Source organism: Mastigoproctus giganteus, chromosome 4 (assembly GCF_048544385.1).
Source record: "Mastigoproctus giganteus isolate SK-2022 chromosome 4, ASM4854438v1, whole genome shotgun sequence".
NCBI classification, from domain to species: domain Eukaryota; kingdom Metazoa; phylum Arthropoda; class Arachnida; order Uropygi; family Thelyphonidae; genus Mastigoproctus; species Mastigoproctus giganteus.
The window spans coordinates 219,441,190-219,462,204 of record NC_143578.1 but is presented as its reverse complement, the minus strand read 5'-3'; the positions used below and the strand labels follow the sequence as shown (position 1 = coordinate 219,462,204).

Here is a 21,015-nt window from a genome sequence, read left to right as displayed (position 1 = left end):
CCACCTTTCTCCACCCACAGCGCTGTCCACAATGAAATGTTATTCCAGAAATGCCATATTAGCATTAGCAAAAGCACATGATGGAAGAAAGCAAGCTTATAGCATCAGCCAAAAAAAAACCTTATTCACCCATCCACTCGCTCCAATTGTTTGTCAAGTTATGTATTGAATCTATTTAAGTTATCAACTTCTACAATGACAGATGGAAGTTTGTTCCACCAATCAACCACCCGCTGGCTAAAGGCAAACTTCCGCACATCTATCCTACAACCGTCTTTCCTCAATTTGAATTTATGCCCTCTCAGGTTATTATTCTGAGCAAGAGGAAGAATCCCATCAGCACTGAGCATGCTCAAACCATTCAAGACTTTATACACCTCAATCATATCACCTCGCAGGTGCCTAGTTTCTAGACACTGTAATTTGCAAAACTTAAGCCTTTCTTCATAAGAGCAACCCTTTGTTCCATTCACTAATTTTGTTTCCCTTCTCTGTACTCGTTCCAACAGCTCTACATCCTTCATAAAATGAGGCCTCCAGACCAGTCCTTATATAGTACTCTAGCTGTGGCTTGACCATTGCCTTATACAAAGGAATAATCACCTCCTTATCCCCACTAGAAAAATTCCTGTATATCATTGATAAGACACCATGAGCTACTCTTGCAGCCCCCATCTGCACTGCTCAGAAAACTGCATATCTCTCTGCACAAGTATCCCCCCAGGTCCTTTTCATTCTCTACCACTCTCAGTGTAGTACCACAGACAAGAGTGTATTCCCGATAAACTCTTGATACTGTGAAATGGGGATAGTGCAATTTCTGTACCACCTCTGAGTTAGAGTGATCCATGTGTTGGGCACCCACTGTCATTCCTCTTTCAAAGTCGTTAACTCACGACGTTTATCCATAGTGACATCGAATTATCATGTATGTGAATGCAGTGTACCTATATACCTGCCAAGCGGTGGGTTCGTCCACTAGTGAGGGGTGACAGCATCACATTTCCCAGGAAGCAGGTATCCCATGAATTCTGTCCTTTTGGCGCACGCATGCACCCACGCGCACACACACACACACACACACACACACACCTGTATTCATCTCTGAAGAAGAGGAGTAGTCACGGAATTCACAAAATATCAAATTCAGGTAATTACCGATTTCTTTCAGTTCATTTGTCAGCTGGATAATTATCTATGGGAGGAGGGAAATGCATAGGTTGTCTATTTTCTTTTCTCTTATTAATTATTTATTATTTTTTAAAATTTTCTTCTTATTATTATTATTATTATTTTATTTTTTTTGGCTAGTACAGCATAAGCCATAGGCTTCCTTGTACCATGTGGCCATTACTAATAATAGGATTTTTAGTATCAACATCAGTCTCTCATTGCTATAACAAACAATCCATATGTTGAGAGTGCCACCTCTATTCATTATCAAAGCTACTATCTGATCATTGGAGACTATTTGAAATGTTCTGCAACATATATACTATTCTGTGTAACATGAAAATATGAAATTACTTGGCCACTTTCCTAATTTTTATCTGTTATCAAAAACATGATTTATATTTATATACTTTTTGCTCATTATATGCAGCACATTTCAAATATTGAATGAAAAAAAAAATAATAATAAAAATTAAATAATCACAACAATCTAACACTACCAATAACAAAAAATTTATCTAAACTTTAGTCAATAAATACATCTGAAAAAAAAAAATAATAAATGGAATATTTTTCAAAATTTTAATATAAAAAATACATACAGCAAATCGAGCTAAGATATTTGCACCTGCTCCTTCACCAAAGGTCACTACATATTTAGCTCTAAAAAAAAGAATACAAAGCAAATTAAACTAGGAATATTTTGACATTTTTAGTTGAATTTAAAACCATTTACTGAAAGATTGATACTAATCAAGTTTTTTCAACAATTTTTTATAATTCAGGGTTATACTAGACAGACACTGTTACAATTAAGAAACTGCATATTTAATATTTTTATGCAGGTTTATTTATTTAAAATGCAACCCAATTTACAATACAACAAAATTTTCATAAAAATGAATTTAATATTTAATTTAAACTATTACAGAATGTGTTCGAGGTATCTACCTTGTTCATGTATACATAATAGTAGTAGTAGTAATGGCAAATGATGCAAGAAAGTAAACTTATATAGCATCAGCCAATGGGCCTCCGTAGCCAGGTGGGCAGGAGCAGCAGTGCGTAGCACACGCTTCTTGATTAGACCGGGGTTCGAGCCCATGCCCACCAAATACGGAGGATGCGGAAAGGTCAGGGAATGACCAACACATATCCCCGGAGCAATATGGCCTTAGTTGCTAATGCTCCTAAAAACCAAATAACAATAACAAGCATCAGCCACAAAAGAAAAAAAAAAACATTTCATCCATCCATACCCTCGAACAATTTGTCTTGTTCTCCATTAAATTAATTCAGCCCATCCACTTCCACAACAACAGTGGAAGCATGTTCCAACAATCAACAATGTATTCTGGCTGAAGGCAAACTTCCACACATTTATCCTGCAATCATCCTTCCTCAACTTGAATTTATGCCTCCTCATGTGTATAGTCTCAGCAAGTAGAAAAATAATATTCAGCTTACTCAATCCATTAAAGGCTTTAAAAACCTCAATCAGATCTCTCTCTAGATACCTAGTCTCGAGACACTGCAATCTGCAGAATTGAAACCTTTCCAGGTAAGAGCACCCTTTTGTTCCCTTCTCTGCACCCATTCCAGCAGATTCTAAAGTCCTCACTCCAAGACCTGTATACAGTACTCAAGATATGGCCTAACCATGGCCTTATACAAAGGGATAATCAGCTCTTTATCCCTGCTAGCAAAATTTCTGTATATTATTGACAAAACCCCATGATCTGTCCTGGCAGAATGTCTGCACTGCTCAGATAATTTCATGTCTGACTGCACAATTACTTCCAGGTTTTTTTCATTCTCTACTACCCTGAGTGTAGTACCACACAGTTGATAAGTTACTTTAGGATTACTGCTATCCATGTGCAGTGCTTTGCATTTGTCAATGTTAAACTTCAAATGCCATTTCTCAGCTCATGGACCCAATTTTCCTAGATCTTGTTTGCAGTAGCTCACCCTGATGACTGTTGTTAACCACCTTGCTAACCTTTGTATCATCTTCAAACTTAGATATTAAGATTGATATACCTTCATCAATATATCATTGCTAAATATTGAAAACAATAATGGACCAAGCACTGAACCCTGGAGAACTCCACTAATAACATTAGTCCACAAAGAGCAGTGCCCATTGATAACCACTCTGTCTTCCACTTAACTATCCCTTTATCTATAGCAGTAACTTGCCCTTAATGCCACATTGCTCCAGTTTGTACAGCAGTCTTTTATATGCAACAGTATCAAAAGCCTACCTGAAATCCAAGTATATGATGTCAAAATTATTTTTTTGCATCCAGTTCCTTGGTCACTCTATCATAGTAATCTATCAAAATGGTTAGACAAGACTGCCCCTTGACAAATCCACACTGACTGCAGTATAAATGCATACCTGTCCAAATGGTCCTGCATTACTTCTTTCATCAGTGATTCCATTATTTCCCCCGGAAAAGAAGTTAAGATAAGATTTCTGTAATTACTCATGTCACCTTTTGATCCACCTTCATGAATGGGGGATATATTTGCACATCTCCAGTCCATAGGGACCTCCCTTGCATCCAAGGATGCTCTCATAATTATGACTAAGGGTTTGCTTACCACCTTTTCTGCCTCCCTTAATATAACTGGATAGATTCCTTCCATCAGCCCAAGTGCCTTTTTTTTTTTATGTCCATCCTCAAAAATTTCTCCTCCACTTTCCTTTCAGTTATCACAAAATCATTTAGCTCCCTGTTGGAGTTTGATAAACTTTTGACATCCCCCTCCCATAAGGAATTCATTGTGAATCTAGATGCAAAATACCTATTCAATTTGTCTGTAACCTGAGCAGGGTCATCAAATCAACTGTTAATTCATAGACATCAAGTGGCCCAATGTGATTCAATTCCTTCCTTCTATTGTTATTATAAGCATAGAAGTCTTTGTTGTTTTTTTTTACATTCATTGCTAGAGACTTCTCTTAACCTGCCTTAGCTTGCCTATCCTCCTTTGTGACTTGATTACAGACTAATTTATATCTACCATAAGCTTCTGTATCACTTGATAATTTATATGCACTTTTCTTCTCTACCACATGTCTCAATAGTTTGCCTGACATCCATTTAGGTCAGCCTTAAACAGTATTTCTTTAATGATATTATATGAAAAGCCTAGTAGCTTCTTTGATTACTTCCCTGAATACTTCCCATTTAGAATTTACCATTGGTAATAACACCATTTGGTCTCACTGCACACAATTTAAAAACTGTCTGAGACCTCTGTAGTCACCCTTACGAAAGCAATAGCCTTTCCCTTTACTCTTGAAAGTAGCTTCTTTAATTAAATTCCACATTCGTACACGGTGACTGCTACTACACTTTGGGTCATTACCTGCAGATTCTTAATGCATGAAGAATCACTGCTGATAACCAGATCAAGAGTATTGCTTCCTTCCTCTTGTTGTCTCTCTAACATGCTGCTGATGAAAACAGTCATCCAAGAAATCCACAAAAGTCTTGCTAGTGTGTGAGTGACCAACCCACAATTTCCAATTGAAATCTGGAAAATTAAAATCCCCAATTATGAGACATTCTGATTTGCTGGCCTACTCTATTTCCCTCATAGTTGTTTGGTATACTCATCACATTTATTAGGCCTATAACACACTCACTCCTACTCTCAATTTTGTTTTCTCAGTGCTTATGTCACACCAAAACGACTCAACATTGCACTTGTCACCCAAGTGAACTGGATGCACAGCCTTAGATTTAATATTCTTCTTAATTAAGAGAAAAATCCCTCCACCTCTCCTCTCTGTCCTTCCTGTATACATTGTACTCCCCATATTCAAATTCAGCATCAATTATGTCTGAGTAACACCATTTCTCTGTAACCTACAATGTCTGCATTTGATGACTTACTTAATTAGTACTTCAAATTCATCAAGTTTATTTACAATACTCCTAGCATTAGTGTACATGCAAGTATACATGCATATGTTTTTACTCTTAGTTACCCTAACACAACCCTTTTTTTCATTTGTTCCAAGGCATGTATTCATTCTTTTCAGTGTATTTGATGCACCCTACGATGAATATATTCAGTGGTGTGAATGCAGTTCCCAATGTTTTGTTTCAGCTATTCAGAGTATGTAGGTTGTCTGTGTAAACAAATAATCCATACTTTAGATGAGTTTCTTTAGTGCACTTCACAAATAGTTTCAAAATAAACACATGCAGTATGAGGATAAACATACAGAGAGTACATGTTCATCTTGGGAAAATCCCGTCATGCACCACATGTAAAATATTGCTCCTCAAATATTACTACAGTTACAATGAAACTGCCACCTGCTAAAAATATCTCTCCCCATATTCAATGATATCTGTGATCTGTTGCCAAAGTTACTTCGGTACACATCAAAGGGTTACATGATAAACGAAAACCCTGTATTATATTATAGACAATTATAGAAAATATACAGAAAAACAGTGCTGGCTGCGATTACAAGCTTTACACTAATTTTCCCTAAACGGTGCTTTAATATTAACCTTAAATGCAAAGGTGTCAGTTCAGAAGCAGTTTTTCAAACTGGTATGGTATAATCTGCTACCCACCCCAAGGTGCATTTATAAATTTGTGAGCCTTATGTGAAATGTCCATACATGGACCCTAGGCACAATATTTGTTCTACAGAGGGGTCTGGAGGGGAAGAAAAATTCAAATAATGATGACCATAAGCTCATGACACTGATTTAGGCTAATTTATACAAACCTAAATGCAAAACATAATCTAATTAATGCAACAGATCCTGGGACTGTGAGTTCCAGTTCTAGAATTTTTTGCACTTGTCTATGCATCAATTTGGTCCTGGCTACACCTTAAAATACACTTTGTTGTTGCTATATTCCTTTCCATTCTTCCTAAAAATTCCTTGCTTCTACTCTTCTCTGCAATTTATACCATTTACAAGATCATGCATTAGTTTTGTAAACAATTTATAATTTGGATAAAATTACTACAGGATACTGTCTGATTAGCATAGGCACATGATGCAAGTATAGCATCAGCCAAAAAACAAAAAAAACCCTTATTTCATCCATCCACTCGCTCCAAATGTTTGTCAAGTTCTGCCTTGAATCTATTTAAGCTATCAACTTCTACAACGACAGATGGAAGTTTGTTCCAGTAATCAACAACCCGCTGGCTAAAGGCAAACTTCCGCACATCTATCCTACAACCGTCTTTCCTCAATTTGAATTTATGCCCTCTCAGGTGATTATTCTGAGCAAAAGGAAGAATCCCATCAGCATTGAGCATGCTCAAACCATTCAAGGCTTTATACACCTCAATCAGATCATCTCGCAGGTGCCTAGTCTCCAGACACTGTAATTTGCAAAACTTAAGCCTTTCTTCATAAGAGCAACCCTTTGCTCCATTCACTAATCTTGTTGCCCTTCTCTGTACTTGTTCCAACAGCTCTACATCCTTCTTAAAATGAGGCCTCCAGACGTGTATACAGTACTCAAGGTGTGGTCTGACCATTGCCTTATACAAGGGGATAATCACCTCCTTATCCCTGCTAGAAAAATTCCTGTATATCATTGACAAGACACCATGAGCTACTCTTGCAGACTGTCTGCACTGCTCAGAAAATTTAATATCTGCCTGCACAATTACCCATAGGTCCTTTTCATTCTCTACCACTGTCAGTGTGGTACCACAAAGTTGATATGTTACTCTGGGGTTACTGCTTCCCACATGTCATACTTTACATTTGTCAATGTTAAACTTCATTTGACACCTCTCAGCTCATCTGCTCAACTTTTCTAGTACAAAGTATAGAAAGTATCAGAATGATAAATAGGTAAGAACAATCTTATTTACTACTGATGATGAAGTGATGGTGTGAGATAAGATAGATGATTTTTAAACTTTTCTTTAGTGGAAACTAGGAAAATTAAACACTGACATGTCATGATTGTTTTTTTTTTTTTTTTTCATGATACTAGGAAAGTTTGTGTGCCCAAAGTTCCATTATGAATTTTTATATGAACATTACGTTTAAAAAAAAAAAAAAAAAAACCTTATTTGATTTTGGGACTTAAGAACCATCAATTTTAAGAATGTCTGATTAAATTAGAGTTAAACTATCAAACAATGTAGTGTAATGAGAAAAGATTATTTAAACATACAAATAAGTTAAGAACATTAGCTGAAGCTTTCAAAGTCAAATTTGAAGAAATATTAAAGCATAGTGAGACATTTGAAAATTCTGTATTGTTATTTGACAACTGTTCTTTTAACAATCTGAACACTTGGAGAGTTTTAGCTGGAGATAACTAATTTAAAATTCAAGGCTGAATTAAATTTAATTTTTTAGAAGGAAGATGATAAAAGTGTATATTACATAAAAATACATTGATTTTTTCATTACTAACTTGAGAAATTTTGCTGAAAAATTAGTATTTTTGATAACATTTTTTGCTATCACTGTTTAAAAAAAATTAAATTTTTATGAATATGTATCAGTGAGCTCTGTACAGCTCATTGACAGAGGTTAATTTGAAAAACTGATTGAACAAACCACTCTTATAACAGCAAAGTTTTATTAAAAAAAGTGATTTTATTTATTTATTTATTTTTTATCACGGAGCCCCAAAAAAGTATTTTCTAAAGTGACCCATTAGGCAATTTTGGTTACCAATGAATCTATGAAAAACCTAGAATAACCTAGCTGCTTTGTATGCATATGCAAAGATATGCAATAGCATTATTCTGATTTTGTTTGCTTTTAAAACAATTTTTGAAAAATTATGGTAAAAATAACCCAATGTGTTTTTCATTTAATAATGTAAGATAGTATGAACCAGAGCTGTAATGCTCAATACATTCTACATTGATATCAATATTTGTAAAACTCCTCTTATTATTTTACAAATTTAATAATGTAAAGATATGCAAATGATTGAATTTTTCCAAAGCAATAAGAACAAAGCTGTGGTGTTGCTACTTCGCACTTGCCATTTTATTTGTCAAAACAAATTAGTAGTGCACTGATTTTAAGATTTGACTCATGAAATACAGTTTTAAAAGTTTCAGTTTATCAAAGTTAATTCAATTTCAGTTCAATGGGGAATAAAATTCTTACTTGAAGTGATCCAAAACAGCATATAGATCTTCCGCTAATTGTTGAATACTTGGGAAATGATACCTAAATACAACATTAAAATGTCAGGGAGTGATATTTTAATTCAATAATTGCAATTTTATTTGTAATTATTGAATTATAATAATATAATTCAACTTCACGGATTATACCGAGATATCTCGTTTTTAGGTTTAAAAGTTATTTGGAACATACACGAAATATCTCGGGATACAATAATACCCGAAGTAAACAATAATACCTCCAAATTTAGGACTGAAACGTATTTCTCTGGTTAATTTTGCATTAGGCAAGTAAATCCCGAGTTTTCTCACGCCTGGCAGCAAACGACTGGCTTTCATTTTACTTATATTGTACAGCAATGTCAGAACAGTATCGCGCGTTCCTGTGCTGCCAGTATGCAAAATATAATTTGCCGTCCTAAATGCAGAACACTGAACCCACGAAAATAATTCACAAAAACAATATCGAAAAATATTTCGGCACCTTCTTGAACTTCCGCCCATAAGCTACGCTTACCTCGCCTGTCCACTTGTGGCAGCCGAGTGTCAGAATGTAGTTAGTTCGCGATTACTGCTCGTGCGTTCAACTTGATTTTTAAAATTTATTTATATAATGAGTAATGAAGACTTTTTTCTGTGCCTTTCTTTTAGCTCAAGCGCTAATTTATTAAAAAAAATCTGTATAATTTGCACACTTTTTGGCATATCAGAGATAACCCGGGATAGCCCAAATGGGTTAATTACTCCCATGTATTTTCTACAAAAAAATTAATAAATGACACAAAAAAACTATACAATGAGTATTCGCATGATGCATACTTTTAATCTGTAAAATAAAAAAAGTCGATCCGTTAAGGCACATTTTCCAGAAAAAAATGTTCCGGGAAGGGGTTAAAATGAACATGACACATTCTGTTTGAGGAAATCATTAATATTGAAATTTAAATAAAAATTTACATTTATTAAATGACTACTGCTAAACTGCAGAGAGGGTCATAAATGGTTTGAAGTGCAACATACAGCCTTTCTTGATCAAATATGGTATGGCCTGATTCAATTGAAGGTCAACGATAACTAAACAATGCCAATATAAGCATATCATCATTAGCTGAAGGAAATGTCAACCTTTCTAGCAGTAAGCATAAAATGCTGAAAGAAAGCAATGGCAAATCGCTTCTACATGATTGCCAAGAAAACTCAGTGCCTGTCTATTGAGTTTTCACAATTGCCAGCAAACTCAAATGGACAGACAATCAACATTTAGAAGAGATTTTGCAATGGAGAAAAGTCTGCTCAAGTCTCAAAACATAACGCTGGATACTGGGAGAGAGCAACAGATTTCACGGAATAGATCTGGCCATAATGATGTGATTGGATCAAAGCCATAAGGAAGCCTATCCACTGAGACTGCCAGCACTGAAAGATGCACATTGTGGAACACTGAATGTCAGTAGTATGAACTATAGAAAGCTAGACATAACAATACAGAAATGGAAATTAATGTAACAATGTAAACATAAAGCAGAAATTGAACAGACAAAACTGGAAATCCTAGGTATAAGGATTTCCAACTTTGTTTATTCAGACAGGAATGACATGGTTTGTTTCATATAACTACAAATATTTTACTCTGGTCACAAGTCCATTAGGATGAATGGAGTGACAATAATTCTCAAAAAGAATATTGGCAATTCAGTGCCCAGCTATAATCCAGTCAATGACAAGCTTACCTCTATAAGAATTTGGGCTATCCAACCAACATTACTCCCATACATCTACAGGGCTGGTGCTAGGGGTGTGCAAGTGAGGCACTTGCCACAGGTGCCCCCTAAAATAGGTGCTGCTAGGTGCACTACTGCATATATAGGTGTGTGTTAAGATATGATACAAATTAGGCACTGTCACAGGTTTTGCCTCGATCACCACAAATGCTAGTGCCAGCCGTGTACACTTATCAACATATGCTGAGAAGGATATCAAGGAATTTTATAGAAATCTTCAGGACGTGATCGATGGTGCCTCATCAAAAAAGATGGGATGCCACTTAATGGTGACTGGAATGCAAAGGTTGGTGCTACGAATTACAAAGAATAGTCTTGGTGAATGCAAGTAAAGCAGGCAATTGATTTAGTTTTGTGAGGAAAACACTATTTATATCTAATACTGTTTAAAAAACATAAAAACAGATTCTGCATGTGGATATCAACAAATGGGCAATATCAGAATCAAAGTGATTAGCAACATCCATCCATCCTCTATCTTCTGTTGCCAATCTTTTTAATTGGCAACAGAAGATGGAAAAGTGCAATCAATAAGCCAAAACTCTTCCAGGTGCTGACTGTGGAAAGACCATGAACTTTTGATGGCAAAAATTGAAATTAAACTAAAAAAATACACAAAACAAATGTACTGTAAAGGCGTGATATAGAAAATATAACATGTAAATATAAGAGAGGTGAAAAACAAGAGAAATTCTAACTGATTGACAGAGAATACAATGAACTTCTGAAAAAAGTGCGAGATATCATAAAGGTAGAAACTAAAGAAAATGTTTGCAAACTTACAAAGAAGAAAAGGAAAGCAAGGTGGCTTTCAGAACAAGCTATCAAAATCGCAAAGAGGTGGAGGACAAAAACTACAGACAATTTTCAGAAAGTCAAAACTAAATAAATGCATACTTCCAACATCAAGTGACAAAAGACAAGGAGAGGTACTGCAATCAAAAATGTCAAAAAAAAAAAAATTAAGATAGGTAGCAATAAAGGAAACACAAGGGATCTCTTCAAAATGATCGGAGAAATTAAGGAAATCGAGGGTGGGGGTCCTGAAGAATAAGCATGAAAAGAACATAACAATTGCAAGAGAGGTAACAAAAAGATGCAAGGAATACACAGAAAATCTTTATAAGTTGGACTGTAACATGATAGAATCATTCATAAGCATAGAGTTTACTGAAGATCCAAAGGTACTGAAGGGTGAAGTTTAGTGGACATGACCAGTTGGAATACCTACTGAGTTTTTCAGAGTTGCAAGAGTTGAAGCAATTTTGGCTCTAACAGTTTTATGTCAACAGATATGGAACAAGATCTTGTGGCCTAAGGAATGGAAAAGAACAGTGTATATCCCAATACTACAGAAGAGTGATGTCAGAGAATGGTCTAATAACACTGGCCAAGAAAAAACAAATTTTTTTTCATACCTACAGAGCGAAAGAAGATTAAAAAGGAAATTGATCCACCAATTCTAAATATACTAAAATTATATCTCTATCTTATTTCAATTGAAGGAAACTGAAATTTTAGTAACTTAATGAACAACCTATTTCAAATTTCATACAATAATACTTATACTATCTTATTAAAAACAAATCTTATTCATTTTAAAATACTTTAATCAAACATATAATGCACTACATGCATTCTATTTTCTTAGAAATGTTTGCTACTCAAGAGTTCTTATAGTACATTTTTTTCCCCTCTTAAGAAACTAGCAAAAATCTACCATCATGACAGTATCGCGGCAACCTTGGTACTGCTTTTTCATTGTGGATATATCCTGAAGAAAGTGTTCCCCTTACTCATTACTTATATCTCCCAAAATTTGAAGAAAAAACAGAGGAATGAAGAAAATTAATTTTCAGACATTTGGCAGCCCATATCTTTATAATACTGCAGTAAAGGAGACACCAGAGATTCATAATTATCTTCTTTTCTTCTACTAAGAAATCCATGCACAACTGCTTTAAATGATCACCAAGATGCTAATTCTTGTTTCTTTGTTTCAAATACATAATTTTTGAGGAGTTTATCTGAGGCCAAATGAAAATACCTTCTTTCAGTTTTGTCTGTTAAATTGGGAAACACTTCACTTAGGTATCAGAAAAACTTTAACAAAAATTTTAACCAAATCCTTTATCAAAATTCTTCATTAATTGAAGCTTTATATGCAAGAGTGGAAAAAGAACCTATTTTTTTGGTTCAACCAGTGGATCATATTTTCTATTACTTCTCCCTGGCAAAAATTTCTTCTTTTCCCAATGCTGCCCAATATGTTGTTTTTCTATTGCAAAACTGTGCCACAAACATAGAAAATAACAGTATTTTGAAACCTCTCTGCAGACCAGCAAGTAATCAAATTACCTTAAGATCACCAGAGACATTCCAAGAAAAGTGCTGGTATTTTATTCCACTAAGGATCTTGGACATACTTTCACAGGTTTCTTTCAATCCACCAGCATGAATTAGATTAGCTGATAGGAATGCATTTCCATTGTGCAGCAAAACTACTTTTAAACTTAATTTTGAGGCACCAATAAATATATGCCATTCATTGTGATTGTGTTTAATGCCCAATTCATTCAGAAAACCACTAATTTATAGAAACACATACCATCTTTCAAAAAATATATTTTGAAAACCATTTGTGACATTTTTAAACATATGTAATTTTTGTTCCTGCTTTGAATAACTTCCACCATTGTAACCTAGAACCAAGAAGTTCTGTTTGCTCCTTATTTAATAAGTTTAAATCAACTAAGATAAATTTTTCTTGCTTAATTGCTTAATTAAGCATGGTGTGTTATAATTTTCTGGTTGTTAGACTAAATGTGTTTGGTGGACAGTCTGGCAAAAAAGTGTACAACACAAGACTATATTCATCACTGCTTCCTTTATTCCATTTTTTGGGGAGAATCTGGTATTGGCATGTCTTCATTATGAAGGACAGGCTTATTTCAGATGATATGTTAGGATATTTGATTGTGTACTTGCTTTTCTGGACATCTCCAGTATTTTTTTCATAAATAAATAGCAATCGTCACTGCGGTTGTATGCTTCTTGCCACATCACAGGAATAGCAAAAGGCATAATTTTCATTTTCCCAGTTATTCACATCCTCAGATTTGTGGCACAAATAATACAGCATATATGTGAAGCCCCAGTTTTGTCCTGATCACCAACTTTGAAACCAAAGTACAAAGAAATATGCACCTTTAGTAATACTGCAGATTTTCTTTCTCTGAATTTTTGTTGAAAACCATCACACATACAGGGTGTCTCAAAAATATTGGTACAAATGTTTAGGGGATGTAGGTAACATCTAAAGGAATATGAATCGCATAGGAACCCATAACCGGAAACGTCACGGGAAAGTAGTAACAGAGGCACAAGAAGCAGAAACGACACAAGACAGTAATCAGTGGCAAACATTTATTTGACATAATATTAACAATGGAGTACGAGATGGATGCATTTCGTGATGTTACAACAGATGCTTGAAGGTTCCACCATGAGACGCGATGCATGCGTGACACCGACAGAGCATGGATTGGCGGACACGGTCGAACACACCTAGAGTTTCTTTTACAGTAGCAGCAGCGCAGACGAGATCCATTTCCGTCTCCACAGGCGATTCATACACGATAGATTTGTGGGCCTTACACAGAAATAAATCAAGGCTCGATAAATCAGGTGAGCGTGGGGGCCAGGCAACAGGTCCACCACGCCAATCCATTGACGCCCAAAATGCCTGTTCAAATGGTCACGAACACACCTTCCATAATGGGCAGGCACCCCGTCATGTTGAAACCAAATGTTGCGTCTCACATTTGCTGGAACATCGTCAAGTAACCCTGGTAGAACTTGTTCAAGAAAGATCTGATATTTAGTGGAGTTCATGCGGGATGGTAACAGGTATGGGCCAACTAAGCAGTCACCGACCATACCTGCCCACACATTTATTGCAAAGCATTGTTGTTCTGCATGGGGCGCACACTGTGTGGGTTGTCGTGAGCCCACACATGAGCATTGTGCTGATTGAATAAGCCTTCCCGAGTGAAATAAGCCTCATCTGTGACCAAAACATAACCTGGAAAATTCAAGTCTTGAACACTTTCTTGGAGAAACCGCTGCGCAAAAGCCACACATGCAGGATGATCTTAGAGGGAGCAGTAACTGAATCCTTTGGAGATGAAAGGGGTGTAAGGAATCATCGTGCCAGACACGCTGTACACTGCAATGAGACACTCCTAAGGCAGAGGCAACAGCATGTGTGCTGGTAGTAGGATTATTCTGGATGGCATTCAACACACTTTCTTCCATGGTGGGAGTTCACATCGAATGTGGTCTGCCCGCAGTACTCCTGTTACCTCTAAATGACCCATAATCGCACAGATTTTGATGCACACGCGGAAACAAACAGTGGTCCGGTACATGTCTGTCTGGGAAGTGTTCTCCATAAATTCTTGAGCGGCTCATCCATTGCCCTCTGCTAATCCATACACTAGGTGCATGTCTGCCTGCTCACAGTTCGTATATCGATGCATGCTCTTCGTGCGACGACTACTGCTTGAATGAGTAAACCAGAAATTTTCCCTCTCGCGAACTGATGAACAGTGCCACGTACTGACTTACGGTGACATTTCCGGTTATGGGTTCCTATGCAATTCACATTCCTTTAGATGTTACCCCCCCCCCCAAACATTTGTACCAATATTTTTGAGACACCCTGTATAGCAGAAATTGTCAGGATGATTCAGACACTTCTTCTGCTTAAACATTTTAACAATACAATTCTAAGCAAAAGAAATAAATAATATGCAATATATACACAAAGATAAATTGTACACATACTTACACTAATTGCAATTGTCTTTCCTCTTACTGAGGGGGAAGGGAGAGAGGGGTGGGAGGCAGACAGACATGGTTCAACATGATAACCCTCCCCAACATTACTGCTATCCATGAGTATAATACAACAGATCAATGACATATCTACTTTCCTAAATTGTACTATGGATAAACACAAACCTGTATAAGTAGAAATTGTGACAAGATGTGAAATTAAGAATTATTTTTGAAATCTACACTTAAAAATTGATGGAAAACAGCTGACACATGGAAGTAAAAAATTATGTTGGCCAGTGTAATCAAATGAATGGCCTGATTTCTCATGCCAGAAAAGTTGATGCTGAAGATTTTAGAGAGGAGACTGAAGCCTTTCTGAAGCAAGAACCGTCAGATGAACAAGTTTGATTTAGGGGAGGCAGAGGAACCCAAGATCAAATAACAAACATCAGATAGATAATGAAGAAAGTAAGGGAGTATCAAAATAAAATGTACTTAATGCTTCACTGACTATAGGAAGGCTTTTACCTGCAAGGACTATCCCATTCTGGAATGTATTGGTGAAAATAGGTATGCCAAAACATCTAATCCTACTTATGCAAAGTCTTTATACTGAGCAAGAGGCTATTATGAGAACAGAAAATTTGATGAGAAAGAATGATTTATCATAGGAAAGGAAGCAAGGCAAAGTTATCTTGTCCCTATGCATCTTTAATTTGTGCAGCAAGCACACATTATGAGAATGGCTGAACTGGATAATGAAGCAGCAGGATTCAAAATTGGAAGACAATATACATATAATCTGAGATATTCAGATAATACTTCCTTATCAGCTGAGAGAGAGAGAGAAAAGCAACAACAACACTTCTTAAGGGTTTTATTGTTAAGAGAGTTAAACAAGACAATGCGTCTGGACTCATGCTGAATATCAAGAAGGAAATGGTGATGTCAACTAGGATAAACAACGAACTTGGCACTGAGGATGATCAAGTGGAAGTAGTAGACAGTTCCAATCACTTGGGTTCTGGAATAGATCAGGGTGGATGGTGCACCATCCTCATCTATTCTTGGGTTCACAAGTGCTGATTTTTCATGTGGCAATGTACGAGTGTGAGAGCTGGACCAACAGGAAGAGCAAGATTGTCCCCTTCGAGATATAGATCTGGAGAAAGCTGGCTGCTCAGGATACTATGGATGGTGAGGAAAACCATTGCTCAGCCTTGCCCATTCCCTCGAGGCCATGATACCAAGCAAAAATATCTTATTTTGGATATGTGATGCATACATGCACACAGTGCCTTGGAGAAGGTGATTATGCTTGGGATGACAGAAGCAAGTAGAAGACAAAGAAGATAACATTTAAGATGGATGGATGAGACCAAACACATTGTTGGCATGTTTTTACAGGATCTCTGAAATACAATGGAAGACAGATCAAAACGATTAGCACTTTCCCAACGATTCATCAGAAGTTGATAACTCTAAAGAATATAACAACAAAACAAGGGAAGAAATGGCATCTCATTCTTAAAGGTATTCTGACATTGAGTAACACCATTGTTATCAAATTATTATCAACTTTATAGCCCTTTCTACTATTTTTCCAAATGACAGTGGTAAAATTAAGGAAGTAATAGCCTTAATAAAGAGAGAAGTGAATTGATTTTAGTAACCATTCTCCATTGTGTATCATCATGATAAGTGTTAATTGCCGACCGGGCTAGCCAGATGGGTAAAGTGCCTGCCTGGTAACCCAAAAGGTCGCAGTAACCATGTGCCTGGCTGCCTGGTAACCCTGTGCTTGGACCACAGGGTTACCAGGTTAATATCTAACAAAAAAAAAAAAAAAAAAGTGCTAATTGTTTACTTCTCTAACAAGCTAAAACAATATAGTTATCAAAAAGTTGATAACAAGGATGTTTGATTACATATACTATAATTCATAGCTGATATTAAAATCAAATGCTTTTAGAACAAATGATAGCTGTAAAGAAATTTCTAAAAATCAGAGTATATAAATATAGGAAATTTTTTTGTTTTCTGGCCTCTAAATTAAAACTACTAAACTGATTTTGTAAGTTAATGTACAAGTTTATACTCCAACTAGTAAACAAGTATATACATTTTAGGAATATTACCCCTCTGGAAAGTTAGGTGCATCATATTCTTGTCCGGGAATCTCTACATGAAGAAATACAGACTTCTCTTTTATTTTGGCCATTGAAGGGTGTTCCACAAAATTATGAAATCCCTCATCTGAAATTACATAAGAATATATTTCATTTCCCAAACAAGTCAACTTTATTTTTTAAGATTTTTTTTATTTTTATCAAAAATGTATGAATGCATAAATCTGTCTCAATGTATATTTTTATTCTTCTTGCTGGTAACAGATTCCCAAACTACCTTAAAATATGTCAATGAAAATGACTTTTACAGTTTGATATTCTTCCTAATGGTAAGAGGAATGCTATGAAAATAATTATTTATGAAAGAAAAAATTAGTACAATTCTTTCTTGGGATTGTACTAATTTTTGGAAAAACTTATAGGTTATATATATAACAATAAAAATAAGATTATTCTTACCATTAAGTGAAAAACTTTTGTATGACTAATTTTTGATCTTCAACATTAAAACTATAGTGGCAGTAATTTACTTATTTTTAAATTACAACCATAATGCTGATTTTTAGGTCACATGTTAAGTTTTCACATGTCAGTATTCAGAATCTTATAAAACCTGCCATGTGTGAATACTTCAGAATGACATTTTTTATGGTTGTCAATATAACAACTACTTTATCTTCTGATTACTTTCCTAAAACAATAATTTTAAATAAAATGTGAAACATGTAGACAAACTTTTATAACAAAAATGAAAATTAACAACTTTGCTAGTAGTTTAATGTTTCACAGCTACAAGAAATCATAAGACCAATTAATATCTTCACTACTGCAAGCATTCCCTGTCTAAACCTTGAATAATATCTCTTAGCAGTATAAAAAAATTTAACTGCTTCTACAATTACTTCCCTAAATGTGTCTCCAGTTAAAATTTGCGGTTGGTAACAACATTAGTTGATTCCACTAAAAAGAATTAAAAAAAAAAAGACCATTCAAAAGACCACCTTTATGAAGGCAAAATTCCTTGCGTTTACCCTTGAGAGTAATATTATCTTTTAAGTAAATCCCACATCTAGAGATTATGATCACTGCCGCTTAGTGGTTCTTTATCTGGAGATTCTTAATGATGTGATTATCATTGCTGATAATCACATCAAGAATATTGTATTAGTAATGGCCGCATGGTGCAAGAAAGCCTAGGGCTTACGCTGCACCAGAAAAAAAAAAACTCAAATAAAAAAAATGATTAAAAAAAAAAAAAACTAATAATTAATAAAAGAAAAGGAAATTAAACCTATCATTCTATGCGTTTCCCTCACCTGAAGGTACTGTCCAGATGACCTTTGAATTTCCCCAAATTGTCAGCCTCTACCACCCATGTAGGCAACTTATTCCAATAATTTATAACTCACTGGCTAAAATAAAACTTCTTGCCAGTCCAATCTAAACATCTCCCCCCCGTAACTTGAATTTATGTCCCCTAGTTCTAGCATCATTTATAATCTTGAAAATTTCATCCTCATTCATTTTGCTGATGCCTCTCAGAGCCTTAAACACCTCAATCAAATCTCCTCTAAGGTGTCTAGTTTCCAAACTCTGCAACTCACATATTCGAAGTTTTTCTTCGTAAGGACGCCCTTTTGCCGATCTCACCAGGTGAATCTTTGCACCCTTTCAAGAAGCTCGACATCTTTCTTTAGGTGTGGTCTCCATACTTGAACACAGTATTCTAAGTGTGGTCTAACAAAAGCCTTATACAATGGGATTATCACGTCCCTATCTCTACTTACAAAAGTTGGATAGATCATCGATCTATCCAACTTTTGTAACCTGTTTACAATGCTCAAAGAATTTCAGGTCTGACTATATCGTAACACCCAAGTCCCTTTCCTCCAGTACTGGGTTTAGTTGAACTCCACCAAGTGAATAAGTTATTTGGGATTACTTACACTTTGTTGGATTAAAGCATAGCTGCCATTTTTCTGACCATTCCTGAAGTCTATCTAGGTCTCTCTGAAGAAGATCAGCTTGACAGTGATCATTAACTACTCTACCAATTTTAACATCATCTGCAAATTTAGACATCACGTCCTCTATGCCTTCATCAATGTTGTTTCTGAAAATTAAAAACAACAGTGGTCCTAATACTGATCCTTGGGGAACCCCACTTCTTACATCAACCCAACTGTGCCTCCTGCCCTGAAGCCATCCTGATATCCATCTAAGGATTTTCAAAGTGATTCCAACCTGTTCCAACTTATAAAGCAACTGATCATTTGGGACTGAGTCAAAAGCTTTGCTGAAATCTAAATAAACAATGTCGAAATTATTCCCTAAATCCAGCTCACGAGTGACCCTTTCAAAATGTGAACCAGATTCCTTAAACATGATTTTCCCTTTACAAAATCATGCTGAGTATCCTTGAGAATTTCAATTCTATCCAAATGATCCTGAATTCCACCCTTGATCATTGCCTCCATGATTTTCCCTACCACTGAAGTCCGACTGACAGGTCGATAATTTCCCACTTCACTCTTAGAACCACCCTTATGTATGGGAGATACATTGGCACTTTTCCAATCCAACTGACCTCCTCAGAGTCTAGCTATGCTCGCATAATTAGCCTCAATGGTTCAATACACTCACTTGCTGCCTCCCTTAAGATTATAGGGTATATTCCATCAACTCCAGAAGCCTTACTAGCCTGTTGGCTCGAACGTTTTTTCATTAAATAATCTTGCGAAATTTCAATATCATTAATTACATATTTTTCAACTTTGCTCCCACAATTTCCCACTGCTCCAAAAGGTTTTTCTTCTGTAAATATCGCAATGGCAGCTAGTGTATTTAATACTATCCCCTTTCCCTTATGTAAAGGTCCGATCTGGTTTGTCCTGCTCTTTTTAGCATTTATATATGTGAAGAATTCCTTATCCTCCCTCTTTGCTCTGTTTGCTAGTGATTTCTCATAAACTGCCTTTGTCTGTCGAACCTTTTCTGTGGCTCTATTACACATCACCTTGCAGCTGTTATAGGCTTCAGTACTTTTTATTGCTCTGTGACTTTTCCATGCCACCTTTTTCTGCTCAAGTAATGTGGCATATGTGGCATCTTCACTACTACTTATCCAATTTGGAACCCTCCTCGTGGAGTATTTTTTTAATGGTAAATACGCATTCAAGACACCTGTGATTAATGTTTTAAAAGCATACCACAGTTCAATTGTATTCGTTCTCTGTGCGATATCTACCCAGTTAGAGGCCATGTAGCGCCTTAAGGCATCGTAATTTCCTTTCCTGAAATTATAACCCATTCCTTTTCCTTCTGTTACCTCTCTCTCTTCGTCATCCACTGTAGAACTCCATTTTCACTTCCTGCTACTGGTTCCTCTACTGTCAGCCTTGTTATGTCATCTGATTCATGAGTAATGAGGTCTAGGATATTCTTTTCTCTAGTACTTTCCCTGACACGTTGATACAAATAATATGTCATCTAGTTGATTTAAAAATTTTGTTCCCCATGTCAAGTTTCTTTCCCATTTTCTTCAATCAATTAGAGGCAAATTGAAATCGCCCATAATAAGACATTGACGCTTACTTGCCCACGCATGTAGGCAACTTATTCCAGTAATTTATAACTCATTGGCTAAAATAAAACTTCCTGCCAGTCTAATCTAAACATTTTCCCCCCGTAACTTGAATTTATGTCCCCTAGTTCTAGCATCATTTATAATCTTGAAAATTTCATCCTCATTCATTTTGCCGATGCCTCTCAGAGCCTTAAACACCTCAATCAAATCTCCTCTAAGGTGTCTAGTTTCCAAACTCTGCAACCCACATATTCGCAGTCTTTCTTCGTAAGGACGCCCTTTCGCCGATATGACGAAAGCCTCTACATTTGCATGTAAAGGCTTTCGTCATAATCTTCACAA

At 35.9% G+C, this 21,015-nt stretch overlaps 1 protein-coding gene across 1 annotated transcript in view; it reads right to left on the bottom strand.

Annotated features, from left to right (window-relative positions):
- LOC150087414 (uncharacterized protein ZK1073.1-like) overlaps positions 1–21,015 on the bottom strand; it is a 218,404-nt gene that overhangs the window by 62,908 nt on the left and 134,481 nt on the right. The window contains exons 4-6 of the mRNA XM_090372055.1: positions 17,097–17,214; positions 8,316–8,378; positions 1,776–1,836 (exon numbers count right to left, since the gene is read on the bottom strand). Coding sequence (XP_090228181.1) covers positions 1,776–1,836; positions 8,316–8,378; positions 17,097–17,214 — 242 coding nt within the window. The remainder of the gene's footprint in view (positions 1–1,775; positions 1,837–8,315; positions 8,379–17,096; positions 17,215–21,015) is intronic.